This window comes from Quercus robur, chromosome 12 (genome assembly GCF_932294415.1).
Source record: "Quercus robur chromosome 12, dhQueRobu3.1, whole genome shotgun sequence".
Lineage (NCBI taxonomy): Eukaryota > Viridiplantae > Streptophyta > Magnoliopsida > Fagales > Fagaceae > Quercus > Quercus robur.
The window spans coordinates 19,006,575-19,021,606 of NC_065545.1; the positions used below are offsets into that span (position 1 = coordinate 19,006,575).

The window sequence follows — 15,032 nt, forward strand, 5'->3', positions numbered from 1 at the left end:
CCCTTTTATTTTGAGGTATACATAATTTTTAATTGGATTTGTTTGTGGCATTATGTATAATCAAGGAGCTATGTTAAGCCTTTTGAAAGAAATTAATCCATTAGAGAATTAAAGTTGGTGTAAATCTTTTAAGATAAAGCTTTATATCATTCTTAGGTGTGAATTTTATATTTAGGGAAGCTATGATGAAACCCTTCACAAAGCGTTGAAGTTCGAAATTGACAAGAGTGAACCTAGAAGATTGCCACGGAAGATGCTCACACTGTGGAGGAGTTCTTGCAGGTTGCGTTTGGGGATGTGGTGTGGGTTTGACTTGGAAAGATCATGTTGTGATTGACAAGAGGTATTTTAGGCCTACTGAGGTTGATAACCTTAAGGGAGACGGAAGCAGAGGTAAGAAAGTTCTTGGTTGGAAGCCATGACCAGCTTGGGTCTTTCCAATTTTTGCTTCAGATCCGCAACAATGGGGTTTAGAAATGATTCTATTTAAGGGGTTCTTAGAGCTGATATAGTTTTCAATTCAGTAATTTATATCGATAGTGTTTTCAGATGTTATTGTTATCATGTTATGCATTGTTTGAATATCTGTAATTCGGTTCTAGCAAGTCCCATTCGTGATCTTCTTCTTATTTTGCTTCTTGGAGTCACAATGTGGATGGGACAGATAAGATCATATTTTTTCCTGGGAAGTTCGAGATCTTGCAATTTTGAACACTGGAGCCTTTTTGGAGATGTTGGATCTGATCACTTTCGATTCGCAGGAATGTAGTTTTTGATTTCCAGGGGCAAGGGAATGGCGTTCCCCTTAGTTTCCTTTTTTCTTTTTCATTTTTGTAATTAACTTATTTCAGTAAAATTAAGAAATTAAAAAACACACACACACACAAATGGTGTAGTCTTGGTTTAGTTAACTGTAGGACTAGGAGTTAACTGAAGGGCAACGAAAGATTGAATTGACAAAATTTAAAACTTAGAGGACTGAAATCACAAAACTAACACTTAAATGACTGAAATGACAAAAGTTAAAACTTAGAGGACCAATTTTGGATTTTAGCCTCTTTTTTTTTAACGATTTTTTTTACATAGTTCTTTATTAATGTAGAGGATGCGGTAGATTTCAGTTAACTCAATTGGTAAAGTCTATGATGGTTGAATAATTGATATTTTGGTCTGATGATAAATAGCTATTATTAAGAGTGGACGCTATAGGTTGAAATTCTCTCCAAAAAATAAATGAAGAAGATGCTAAACATGCTAATGTACAAAATGTACTAATCTTTGTTTAATTATGAAGTACAACTATTTCTATTTCATTTTTCTCTATAAAAAAATAAATAAAATTTTCTTTCATTTTTGATTTATTGTACTAATGTATTTTACATTAAATAGATTAGAATAGCACCATTCTAGTATGAGCAAAACTTTCATATTATATTATGCAATATGTGTGTGTGTATATATATATATTTTTGATAATGTATTATGTCATATGTATACCTTTATAGTTGGGAAACCACTTTTATAAATGACTAAGTCTTTAAAGTACATCTAATATAAGAAATGTTGCAAGCTCTCATATAATTAAGAATCTAAGATTTAAAATACAATATCAAATTCAGGATTGGAGAAGGTGAATAGAAAGACACTTGAAAAGATGTGATGCCATACAAAAGCTTCATAAGATTTTCAAAAACGCTGTTTAGTGTTGAAAATAAATTAACAAACTATATAAGGACTGATTTAGTAGAACATGGAAAAGTGTAAAATAGAAACCAAAATAGCATCAATATTTTGCCAAAATTGATTAAATTTCAATTGAACATGGTGTGTAATAGGTTGCCATAAAATATTCCTTGACGCTAATCCAATTTGAGCTTAATTTTCTAGGTTAAATTGAAGCAAGACAAATCAAGTGACTTGGCTCCATCTCCTTCAATCAGTTCTCTTACAAAATTGCCTATTGTTTGAGCAAGGCATTAGAATTTACTATTTAGAAGGCTTAGTGGGTCAACTTCATTTGACAGGAGTTCCCTATGTCTCATCATGCCTTTATGGCTTGGTTGACCACCTATGATCGATTTGCTGCTTGGTAGTATCAAGGTTATTCGTTGAAAAGGGAAAGCATGAAGTCATGTGTTAGTAGATTGGCATTCGTTGATATTGTCTATCATCTATGGATTCAAAGAACTTCTTGGATTTACGGCAATTTGGCATTCGAATCCTCTCTAATGAGGTGTGATTCTTCAATTGGTGGGAAATATGAAGTTCAATGACTCTTTGTAAGACAAACTTTGGTGTGCCTCATGGAGAGTCTATGTGTCTATCCTTAGTTGAGTTTGCTTTTAGAGTATGCTTGTTAAATTGGTATCGTGTTTTCAATAAAACGAGAGATCTGTATTTTTAAACAAATTCAAATTTAGAATAGCTACTCTCCATGCAAATTTGTCTTCTTCTTTTTTTCCATATTTTTAAGTAAGTGTATCAAAATTGACTGAATTGAACCGAATTAGACCAAAATTGACCAAATTGGACAAAAATGCTATAATAATGTGGTTCAATAAGAGCATAGGAACATTAAATATTATGCTTCAACTTTTAGTTTTCAATAAAATACAATTTATTCATAAAAAATTAAAAATAAAAAAATAAAAGGCCCTTGAGGATAATGATTGTCTATAATTAATTATGGAGCAAGATTTTAAAAATAATGAGTATATCTCTTCATTACATTCCATGAAAGTCTTAAGGAAGAATTAAGATGCAAGAAAAGGCTTTAGGAATACTCATTATTACAAAATATTATTTCATATAGAACCTAATAACCTAGGATTTGAACCTATAACATCAGCTCCAAAATTATTGTTTTTTTTAGTATTAGATTAAATTATTAATTAGTCTTTTTGCTGTTTCACAAGTGAGATACAAACCCAAGTTCCTTATTTGAAAACAGTAAATTTTATTAATTGAAGTAATTGAAATCCATGAGTAGTAAGTATTATTCAAATAAAAAGAAAAGACATCTGTAGCAAATGACGTTATTAGAGCATACGTGGAAGAATTCCCGGTTTAATTTTCTAGACTTGTATTTGGGTAAGTTACACCTGGCAACCCATGCATGCAAGGAGAGTGGTACCAAAAATTTATTTTTCTTTTCTATTACTATTTAATATCCATTTTTACAAATCATTTATTGTCTTAAAACTATTTATGAAGAATATTAAATAAAATAAAATGAGGGAAAAAAAAAACACAACTACATTTTTTCTGTATATAAACTATTTAATCTCTTGATTTCCTTTATTGCCATTTGCTCGGATCTAGTTGTGGCATTGCGTATAGTCGAGGAGGTATGTGAAGCCTTTCAAGAGGGAAAAAAACCCTAATTGATTTGGGATTTAACCTTGGTATAAATCTAAAAGGCGAAGATAAAAGTTTCGATTTGTAGGTCAAATTTATACTAAGAAATCTATGATGAAGCCCTTCACAAAGCGTCGATCAAGATTTTCAAATGATTCTACGAATCAAGAACGGAGAGAAATTGGGCAAAAAACTTCCGATATAATTATCAGGTGAAGTATCACGATCAACACTTTACCTATTATGAAATTACCATTTTGATAACACTTGTTTGTGGATTTTATAGTTATTGAATATTTTGAAAAGTAACATATGTTAAACATTGTTTTTTTTTTTTTTTTCAATATTTAATCTTGATTTGTACAATCCCTTAAAAACCCTTTTGTTTTGAGGTATACATAATTTTTAATTGGATTTGTTTGTGGCATTATGTATAATCAAGGAAACATAGCCAAACCAGCTCACAAACATAGCCAAAAATTATATCGATACAATGTTTCAAGTAGAAGATAGGGCAGTGATTGGAGTGATCATCCGAGAATGCCAAGGAAAAGGCTTGGCACACATGGTCGGAATCATCCTTCTCCCCTTAACTGTCATAGAGCTTGAAACTTTGGCTATATCGAAGGCTTTACAGTTGGATGCTGATCTAAGTTTGGAAGATGTCACTCCAGAGGGAGTTTCAGAGATTGCAATGAACGCTTTGAATGCAGATTCGCAGTCTTTGGAATCCTTTGGTTTACTTAGTCGTGATGTTAAATGTTTTGCAAGGTTATTTCATTGTATTAGGTTTTCACATGTTCGTAGAGAAGGATTGTTGTATTCTCACATTAAGAGAAACGACAATGGGGTTGCTCATAGTTTGGCTAAAAATGCATCATGCATACCAGATTTTCAAGTATGGATGGAAGATGTCCCATCTCATATTGGTTCGATTTTACAATTAGATGTAGTTGAATTTTATTAATAAAATCCATCAGTTTCTTTCTCAAAAAAAAGGAGCTATGTCTTAGAGAATTAAAGTTGGTGTAAATCTTTTAAGATAAAGCTTTATATCATTCTTAGGTGTGAATTTTATATTTAAGGAAGCTATAATGAAACCCTTCACAAAGCATTGAAATTCAAAACTGACAAGTAATTAAGTGAACCTAGAAGGTAGAGAAGTTCAACAAAGAACTTCCAATAAAGTTATAAGATGAAGTACCATGGTATAATAACTATTTTGAAAATACTATTTTCATAATCACTTATTTTTTAAATTTATAGTTATTTAATAATTTGAGAAGTAATGTTTAAAAATCAAATATTTTTTCAATATTTAATCTTGATTTTTTTTTTTTTTTTGAGAGAATTTAATCTTGATTTGTATAATCCCAAAAAAACCCAATTGTTTTGGGAGTTTATATCTTATTCATAAATACACAAATACATGTATATAGTTTTATATAGTATCTTTAATAGGCCTTTAATCTAACACATTAGTATTAAATTATTAATTAACTAAACATAAATTTTTTTATTAAAAAAAAAAAAAAAAAAACACTGAAACGCAAAATAACATTATAGTCCTTAACAAAACTGCATTTTACAATTCAAATCTCATTCTCGAGGTGTGTACATTAGCTCAAAAAAAAAACACCCGCGAATTTCTTGCTTTTTCATTTTTAATTTTTAATATATATTTATTTTTTGAGGCGCTTTATATAAATCTCGTACTCGAAGCTCGTCGATACGGTTCTCAGGTCAGCTTTCTGATTTTTTTGAATATAAATACACACACTTTTTCAAAGCCATTTCTACTGTGCGCTTCACACAGTAGCCTCTGAAAAAGTCTTTGCATTTATAGGGTTTTAACGTTCAATTCAACATGGTTGCTACAGAACTAGGGTTTTTTGATGTGGGTTTTTGATGGTTTTACTGTATATTGAAGTTACAAGTTTAATTTTCAATTATTGTATACTGTTTTAGTTTTTTTCTTGGTTGTTTTTTTTTTTTTTTTTGGTTATGGAATTTGTCATTACTGCATTGATGAGTTCAGTTGTGTTTTGCTAGTTGGATTTTGCAGTCTGCATCAATTTGATACAAAGTTATATATTGCATTTTAGATTTTCTTTTGGGACTATTATGTATTGGCAAGTGTTTAATAATTGCTTTTTAATTGATATACATGAAGATTTTGATACTTAAGAGTAATGAGTTGTGTGTGTTTTGAGTAAAACTTCTCATTTCCAATGGAAAGATTTGATTTTGGTGAGTTTTTATTTGCATTTGCATGTCTAGGTGTGAATGCACTTCCATATGCATGCAGTAGCTGTAGTGCTATTAGCATTTCCTCACTGTTGTTTCTCATGGGATGCAATCTATGACTCGGTGCCCTGTAAATGGATTTAGTGGAGTTTTTTGAGCTTGACTGTCTCTACGCGTGGCAGAGTTGTGTTGTCTTATGGGGGATTGTTTAATCATTTGTGGATTGATTTGGTGATTGTTAACTTATGATATTGATTTCTATCCCAGGAAGCACCAATATGGATACAGAATACATATACAATTCAATACCAACACAGCGATTTGTCAATTCTTGAAAATTTAGTATACAATATGGCATGGATGCTTCAATTAATTGATATAAAAGTAAACATTCCTAGGTAAATATTATGCTAATTTTCAGTTTAAAGATAAACAAGAAATGTTAATAGGTGCAAAATATGTTTGAATGATGAAACCAATTAAGAAGCTATTAGTTCATAGAGGGGAAATGGGTGAAAGAGGGAGTGAAAAATTATAAAAAATTAAGTATCTTGTGAGAGTATCCATATTGGATGTGTGTCCAATACATATATAAATGCTAGTTGAAATAATTCATGCTTCCTAGGCTCTGTCTAATATGCCACTTGCTGCAAGAATACCTGTGTGGAATGCATGCAATTTCACCAATTTTAAGTGTTGAAGATTGAGGTTCAATAACCATCATGGACCCTGCTTGCAAATAGAAAAAATCTGATGTCTTCTATGCAACTCAAGTTCTGCAATGGTTGCTATGCATCATTTCATAATTGGAAGGAGTGGGAGTTGCTTCTCATACAGATTCCTTTTTACATTTGAAATTTCCATAAGTATTACTTGTACTAGGTCCCATTGTCTGCCCTCAACTTTTAGCCCTTGGAGTAACTTCAACATAATCAAGCTTTTTGCCTTCCTAAATTGCAAAATAGTAATTATCCTATGCTTACTAAACTCATGTTGGTGATTGCTTGCTCTACTTCTCTTTCTTATGTTATTGTTTTTCCCCTTGGCTTTAGATTTTCAAGAATGACGCTTGCTATGGAAGAACCATCATGTAGTTCTGCAGTAGTAAGTAATCTGAACTTAACCTGAACTTGGTTGCATATTTTTTCTATCCTTTTTTTTTTTCTTGTGATTGTCTGTTTGATTTAACTATTTTACATTTTTTTTTTAAATTTAAATCTGTTTTTCAACTCATATCCCCTCCTGTTCCCATCATAATTTAGTTCAATTTATTTGTAGGAAGCCATTGACTTAATTTCAGCAGTGAAGGGGTTGCATGGGCTTAGCTCCCTGGAACTTCATAAGTTATTGAGGGACTCCGAAAACTTCACTATTCACTACCTTAATAAAAAGGGGTCATCAATTAAGGTCCGATAATGCATCATTATCATCAGCATCATGGTCGTCATTTATCATCAATATGCAATCCTGTTCTTACCTTTTTATTAATATGTGAGATCTTAGATTATGATTTGTTTCAGATTGATATGGAGAAGCTTGCATCATTTCTTCCCTTACACCTTATGGCAGTGCTTATGTCATCTGACAAAGATGAAACCCTGTTCAGATACTTGTTATCCGGCATTCGTCTCTTACATTCATTGTGTGATTTAGCACCTCGACACGCTAAACTTGAGCAGGTTCCTATACTAATTCTTGCTAAAGATTTTTTTAAATTTTTATTTTTTTATTATTATTATTTTTATTATTATTATTATTTTTTTTTTATCATGTCTCTATTATTATTAATCTTGTATTTGTTTCTTATGTGTTGAGGACTTAACATATTATTACATATTGCTCCAATGTCTGTTGAGAGTCTGGAGACTTGATGGATTTTCTGAGCAAGCTGTATTCACTATTTTTACAATATCTAGTCATTTGGTTCGGGGTAGTCTTTTAGGCTTCCCAAGCATTACGTGGTTGCAAATAGATCAAGGAATTATATAGCATAAGCACTTTATTGGAAAATTTTATATTTTAGTTCATCAAATATATATTTAATTGGCTATAATTGTTACTTTAGTTTAAATAAAGCAGAACTTTATCAAGCCATGGGAATGTGGATTCCCTCTAAAAAGGTGGGTATCTGTATTCCCATGACTTGGGAAAGTTACGATTTTTAAAAGTTACAATTATACCCTAATTTACTACCAACTACGATGTAACTTTTTTCTTTCTTTCAAAAAGTGTTTATGCTATGTATTTAACTTTCTTTTTCATCATATGGTTAAATTCACATTTAAACTTTTTTTTTCTTTTTTTCTTTTTTCTCCTATTTTGATATGTTTTAGTCTTTTAAGAAAATAAATAATTTTGATCGAAAATGCATGATGTCTTGTTAAATAATATAAATAAATATATACACACATATGTATATATATATATATATATATATTATTTTGGTCTTATATGTGTTTATACTAGACTATTACTTTAGGAGATTTCACTTAATTTACAGCTCATATTCTTTTTAATTTTTTAGTTATTATTTATTTGCCTTATAAAAATAATGAGTAAAATGCTTGACATTGTATTTAAAACCTAAGGATATCATGGGAAGAATCAGTAATTCTTATAAGATTTCTAGAAATAAACCAAACATCCACCTCGCATTAGAACCTAATCAAACAAACATGGTCAAGCTTACTTCTATAATCTTGATCATCGTAGTGGCCTTTATATATATAATGCCAAAACTTGATTTTGGTATTCTTAACCAAATGTTTTCCTTCTCCTTTTCCTTTCAAGATAGTAGAGTATTGTTGTATAATTGGGGTTTTTACTGTTAATGTCTGTGTAAATGATTGTTCATGACAAGGGACAATGTGAATGCTATTTTTCATTTATGTTTAATTGCTGAATTGTTCTTTCTTCTTTTATTCACTTTGCTTATTCATGGTCTCTTTGGGATGTATGAGACCTCCATCTCTTTCTTTCCAAAAGTTCGAGTATTTTGCCATGGCACTAGAACAGGTGCTATTCTAAAGGCTACAAAATCTCTCGGGATTCTTATGCTTGAATTATGGTTTCAGATTTTGCTAGATGATGTCAAGGTGACAGAGCAGCTGCTTGACCTGGTGTTTTATTTGCTAATTGTTCTTGGTGGTTATAAACAGGTTTTCCACAATCCTCATCTTCTGAGGTCATTCACCTGTACTACTTATATATATTGAGACTTACTTTCATGATGCAGGAAACCCGTAATGACTCCATGCCCCTTATGCATTCAGCAATGGTGGCATGCAGTCTATATCTATTAACAGGATGTATATGTTCACAATGGCCAGATCTTGCTCATGTATTGCTTGCACACCCTAAGGTATAACTTACCCCACATGATTTGCTTAAGCTGCTATTAATAGAAATAGGGTTCAGTTTAAGTAATCTCTCTTCAAAGCTACTGTTTTCATGTTCATGGAACCTTTTTATATTCATTATTCCATCAGTTTAAGCTACATTTTTAATCAGTTCCTGAGTCTAATCTTTGCTCTTGCTAGATTTCTTTTTCCCCTTCTCAGTTATCAAGTTCTGCAAGCTTACACATATATGCAGTCAGTGATCATGAATCTTTCTGCTACAGGTTGACGTATTTATGGATGCTGCTTTTGGAGCAGTTCTTGTAGCCATTAGGTTTCTCGACATCAAGCTGTCAGCTCAATATCCTGTTTCATGCATGAAATCAAATCTGACTGCTGAACAAATAGTTAACTATCTCTGCCAGCAATGTGAGGCTTCTTTACAGTTTCTTCAATCATTGTGCCAACAAAAAATGTTTCTGGAGCGCCTACTCAGGAATAAGGTTTCCAAGCCAGAACTCTATTTTTCCTTTTGTTTTCAGTGAATGATATGTTAGGGGTCTCTTATATGTTGTATCAGTTGGCTGAAAGGGAAAGAGATGGGACGAGTTCATCATTTTTTCAAACCAGAAGTACCCTTGGGTAGATATCTGTGTAGATATAACCCTCTCTCAATTGCATTGTTTACAAGCAAGGGCAAGTAGGCAGTGAGACAAACAGGGAGATTTGCATTGCCAAAATTCTTGGTTTGGCTGACAAAATCATGGTTTAGATTGTAGCAATTATTAAACAAGTTCAAGGTCATATGATATATGGGTTTCTTATTGAAAATTGACTTAATGGATACTTGTAAAGTTATTGGCCAATTCTATTTTCTTATTTGGTTGATTCTTTAAGATTATATACAGCTGTTGTTATTTTATTAAACTCTCGTTTTGGTCCTATTTCAGGAACTATGTGAAAAGGGTTGTGTTCTGTTTTTGGCGCGAGCCATCTTGAAGCTAAATGTCACACCACCTTTTGTAGAATCCTCTAGAGTTGTGGCTGCTGTATCTAGGCTGAAAGCTAAAGTCCTATCAATTGTGAGTCCCAGTGATGAAGATTTACTGTTAATTTCTACTCTGAGGCTTCAGCTACTTTAGATTCTACTGCAGCTTCCCATTGTGTGATTCCTCTGTAAACAAACCTCATTTATTGAAACTAGTCACATTTCCTCTTTTGCAGCTGTTGAGTCTGTGTGAATCAGAAAGCCTCTCTTACTTGGATGACGTTGCTAGTTCACCAGGGAGCCTGGATTTGGCAAAATCTGTAGCTTTAGAGGTAAGTTCCTGTATTATTCTGAGAGTGGGCTATCCTTCTCAATGGACCATTAGACTTCTTGTACAGCAGCTTGGTGGCTTGCTCTGAAGTGGCTCACCAACGGACCCAACCTTTTTTTTATGTTTTTGGCTGGAGGATCTAACATGATTATCATTTTCACTTCATTGTCTATACCTGCGGTCCTCTTTTCATAATTATTTCTGGTTATGGAACGTTTCGTGAGGTTGGTTTTTTGAGTGTGTACCAAAAGAGATGGTAATTTAAGCAGAGATCAACTTTTCTGTCCTCAACCCTTGGGTTCCCTCATTACTAGTAGACTGCAAACTGCATTTATGCAAGTGACAGTAGTCCATTTTTTTGTCTTCTTGAACATTCTACTGTTCTTCTAGATACTCTTTTTCTGTGCGTAAAGCCTGCTTTAACTATGGTTTTGTCAGCAGGTTTTTGGGTTATTGAAGACTGAGCTTGGTAGAGATCCCAAACATCTTGCTTCCTGCTCTGACAGATGTTACCCCATGGGTTTTTTACAACTCAATGCAATGCGCCTAGCTGACATCTTCTCAGATGATTCAAACTTTCATTCTTACATTACAATATACTTTGTAAGCTATCATCATCAGGCTTCATAGACTAGATACCTACTATAGTTCCAATAATATACTTTTGATATAATTCTGTTTTGAGAGTCCAATGTTCTTTGATAATTTTGGAGATCTAGAGGCTGTGCAATTACTTGATTCAAAAGAGATGCACATACTTTACAAAAAAAAAAAAAAAAAAAAAAAAATTATTACCTATTTTTTCTTCAAATAGTGATTCTGTGATCTAGAATTGATGATGCATTTGGTGCACATACATTACGTATTTGCCTTAAAAGCATCTCTAATAGTTTATGACCGAGTCTTTTCTCTCTTTCCAGACAAAAGTTCTGACTGCAATATTTTCACTTCCTCATGGAGATTTCGTATCTAGTTGGTGTTCTTCTAACCTCCCAGTAAGGGAAGACGATTCTACTCTTGAGTATGATTCATTTGCAGCAGCTGGATGGGTTTTGGATAAATTTTCATCATTGGACCAACCAAATGAAACAAATTTGGAATTTACTTTAATTCCCAATAGCATACGTCAGGCTTCCTATGCGCATCAGAGAACATCATTATTTGTCAAAATAATAGCAAATCTTCATTGTTTTAATCCCAACATCTGTGAAGGTTGATTCTTTTGTAAAGTTTATAATCTTTAGCTGTACATATAAGGTTTCTTGATTACATTGATTAAACTTTCTCTTTTAATCCACAGAGCAGGAGCGGAACCTCTTCCTTCACAAGTTTGTAGAGTGCTTGAAAATGGATCTATCAAAATCATTGCCTGGTTTCTCCTTTACTTCTGATGCTCCAAAAGCTGCCAGTGTTTGCAGGAATCTGCGTAATTATCTTCTTCTTTTTTTTGTTCTTGTGGACATAATTGTGATAATATATCATTCCTTATGGATAACTTGTTTGTGTAGGTTCATTGCTAAGTCATGCAGAATCTTTAATTCCTAATTTTTTGAACGAGGAAGATGTACAGCTTCTAAGGTTATTTAAACCTAACTAAACTTTTTTTCTCTCCCAGATGTTTTTGGCTAAATTAGCAAGAATTCATATTGTTATTTCTGTTTATGTATGCTTGTGGGCACATTTATGTTTAGCTTTCCTCCATTGTAACGTATTTTGTTTGACTTCACTAACTCTTTGAGATAGTTAATTTTTTTTATTCGAATTTTCTTTCAGGGTGTTCTTTAACCAATTACAATCATTAATTACTTCTGCTGACTTTGAGGAAAAACAAGTGCAGGTAAATTTAGTCCTTTGGAGCAGTTTTAATTTATTTCCTTTTATTTCTTCACTTTGCAAGATCCTTTTTATTTTCCTTTTCTTTTTAATGCCCTTTATAAATATGAACCATTCTTCTGAGGCAAATTGAGGAAAGAAAACCTGAGTCTATATCTTGGGTTAAATTTTCTATACTGAACATCAGCAAACATTGTCATAAAATTGCCCGTTAATAGCATGCAATTTTTTTAACTATAAAACTTGAATTTAGAATCAAATAGCATACATATGCTTTAAAATTTCAGATAATATATAAATTAGCCAGTGCTCTCTTTGGCTTACAGAGTTAGGTGATGTAATTTGTTTTCAACATATTGAGCTAAGGAAGCAAATTTTTATCTCTTATAGGAGGCTCAGAGTCCAGAGGGATGCTCATCACCTTTTCTGAGGAAAGAACCTCCAAATTCTAATGGCCAACATGGTAACTTAGAGAAGGAAATGTTCAAGGATTCTGCTTTTCAAGAAATGGACCAGTTTTGCATCAAAAGTGGACATGTGGAACATGGTGATGATATGATAACGCAAGATAGGAGGGAGGGTAAAGGTATATCCAGTACAAGAGCATCTGAAGGTTTGAGAGAAATGGACAGAGATGCTCAGAATATTGAAACAAGTGGTTCAGATACGAGTTCCACTAGAGGAAAGAATGCCATTGATCAAATGGACAATGGTGAGTTCCTGAAATCAAGTGAGTACGTAAAAGAAAGTGGATCTGGTGGAGATACAGAGGACAAACAAGTTGAAACCATTCAATGTGAAGAAAAGCAGCAAAGAAAACGGAAACGAACTTTAATGAATGATAGACAGATGAATATGATCGAGAGGGCTCTCTTAGATGAACCTGATATGCAGAGAAACGCAGCTTCCGTACAATCATGGGCTCATAAAATAAGTCTTCATGTATGTCACTTGCAACTCATAATATATAAATGGTGTAAGTTAATTCGATAACATGTGCCTAAGGAGTTCCTACATTGTGTTTTCCAGGGTTCAAAGGTTACATCTGCACAGCTAAAGAACTGGTGAGAAAACTTTTATATAAGCACCTTTCTTTTTTAATGAGTGAGCTTTGGCCCCAAGGGAAGGGAGAAGAGGAGATTCAAACCAGTGACCTCTATTTCGTGAGTTGTGGTCCTCAGCCATTGTGCTCTATCCCTTGGGGTCCTCATATCAGCACATACACCTGCAATATGTACATACCTTACATGCATACATGCGTAATTTATGTCTCACGTAGTCTCTATCCTAGCACTTGATATATTTTCTGACAGTTCTCTTTGTAATGAAAAATCATTGATTTTGTATTATCAACAGGCTGAACAACCGGAAAGTCAGGCTAGCTCGTGCCCGTGCGGCTAAGGCTGTTCGTGCAGCACTAGAGGTTGAAAATGGTCTTCAAGACAAGCACAGTTCACTGAGACTAGCCAATGACTCACCTGAGAGTCCTGGTGAAGATTCTTATGTCCCAAGAGATGCTTTTGGAGATCCTCAAAGCATTCTGGGAGCTAGTGATGGTGAAAACTCTATGATTGTCCAGTCAAACTTTATTGTTGTTGGCCGCGCAGATTTTGTCCAGTGCAAGCCAGGTCAGTGTGTAATGTTTGTAAATGTGAAAGGAGAGGAGATTGGTAAGGGAAAGGTGTATCAGATGCATGGTGAATGGTATGGATGGAAGTTGAAGGAACGAAAGACATGCGTGCTGGATGTTTATGAGCTTAAGGTTGAGAAAGGGACTATTCTTCCTCACCCTTCTAAATCTACAGGCATGTCATTTGAAGAGGCTGAAACAAAGATAGGGGTAGTTAGAGTGTTGTGGGATTTAAGCAAAATATTCACTATCCGACCTCAGTGAATGTATATCCCATTCTTAAAGTGGCTGGGGGGATAGTTTCTTGTTACATGCAAGCTGTCAATTGTACATCTTTTAGACACAAACCAAAAATAAGTTTAGCAAAAAGAAAAGAAATCAATTATAGGTTCAATTTAAAAAATTGTTTTTTTTTTTATACAAAAAATTTTTGTTTTTACTTATGTTCAATATTTTCGGATGAGCCTAGTAACACTCATAAGGTATGGCACTGCTTCAATCAAATAACTGATGTTAAGATTGTATGAACCATATGGTTTTGTGCTTGCCATTGAAACTTAACAAATAACGATTACAAGATAAATAGTTGCAGCATTGAGCAGAACTGCAGAAGTAGGTAATATGGGGAGGAAAGTGATGGCACATTGGCATCTGCACAGACGAGGTGGGCAAGAAGCGCGGCCTGTTGGCTAGCTGGCCCAAATTCTACAGATATAGGTTTTTACACTGGATCCAAAAATACTTTGCCATAAGAAAAAGGAAAAATGCCCCAATGCTACCAACACAACTTTTTTCATATTAAATTTCAGAATTGCTTAGTTGATTGACCATGAGTGGTGGAAAAAGAGTAATGAGTTTGTGAGTGTCAATTGTCCACCACGCGCAATCTACCAATTCAACAATTATAAAATTTGATGTGAAAAAGTTGTGTCCATACTCTTTTTCCACAATTATGGACTCCATAGCATTATTGTTTTCCAAATTACAACATAGCTTGGGTAGTATGTCTGTCAAACTATGTGCCAAGACCTTGCTGGGAAAGTCAAGTTCACCCCAAAGGATGGGAAATGTATCTTATGCAGCAAGTACACCACATCAACATTGCGTTTTTGGTGTAGCAAGCCAATAACTGCTTAACATGTGTGTCAAAATATTATATTCCAATATACAAACCGGAACGAAACTTGTTACTTAAAATAGAAACGATTTACCACATTAGCGGGTAGCTAAGCTGCAAATTCTGGTGCTTACTACAAAATTCCATGAGAAAGGTTCTTAATAACGTTCATACTTTGACCCCAATTGGCC

General features: G+C 33.4%; 1 protein-coding gene across 19 annotated transcripts in view; it reads left to right on the top strand.

Moving 5' to 3' along the window:
- The window catches only part of LOC126708729 (nodulin homeobox-like), a 95,010-nt gene extending 80,843 nt beyond the window's left edge, over nucleotides 1-14,167 (top strand). For 3 of the 19 annotated variants that reach the window (XM_050408630.1, XM_050408625.1, XM_050408639.1), the window contains 14 exons: nucleotides 7,125-7,283; nucleotides 8,679-8,762; nucleotides 8,840-8,965; nucleotides 9,227-9,445; nucleotides 9,893-10,024; nucleotides 10,167-10,262; nucleotides 10,703-10,864; nucleotides 11,182-11,473; nucleotides 11,562-11,687; nucleotides 11,770-11,839; nucleotides 12,035-12,098; nucleotides 12,485-13,036; nucleotides 13,124-13,158; nucleotides 13,451-14,167. In XM_050408630.1, coding sequence (XP_050264587.1) covers nucleotides 7,125-7,283; nucleotides 8,679-8,762; nucleotides 8,840-8,965; nucleotides 9,227-9,445; nucleotides 9,893-10,024; nucleotides 10,167-10,262; nucleotides 10,703-10,864; nucleotides 11,182-11,473; nucleotides 11,562-11,687; nucleotides 11,770-11,839; nucleotides 12,035-12,098; nucleotides 12,485-13,036; nucleotides 13,124-13,158; nucleotides 13,451-13,988 — 2,655 coding nt within the window. In that variant the 3' untranslated portion in view covers nucleotides 13,989-14,167. The other 16 variants (XM_050408628.1, XM_050408623.1, XM_050408629.1 and 13 more) reach the window with 13 other exon arrangements.
- The last annotated feature ends 865 nt before the right edge of the window (nucleotides 14,168-15,032 follow it).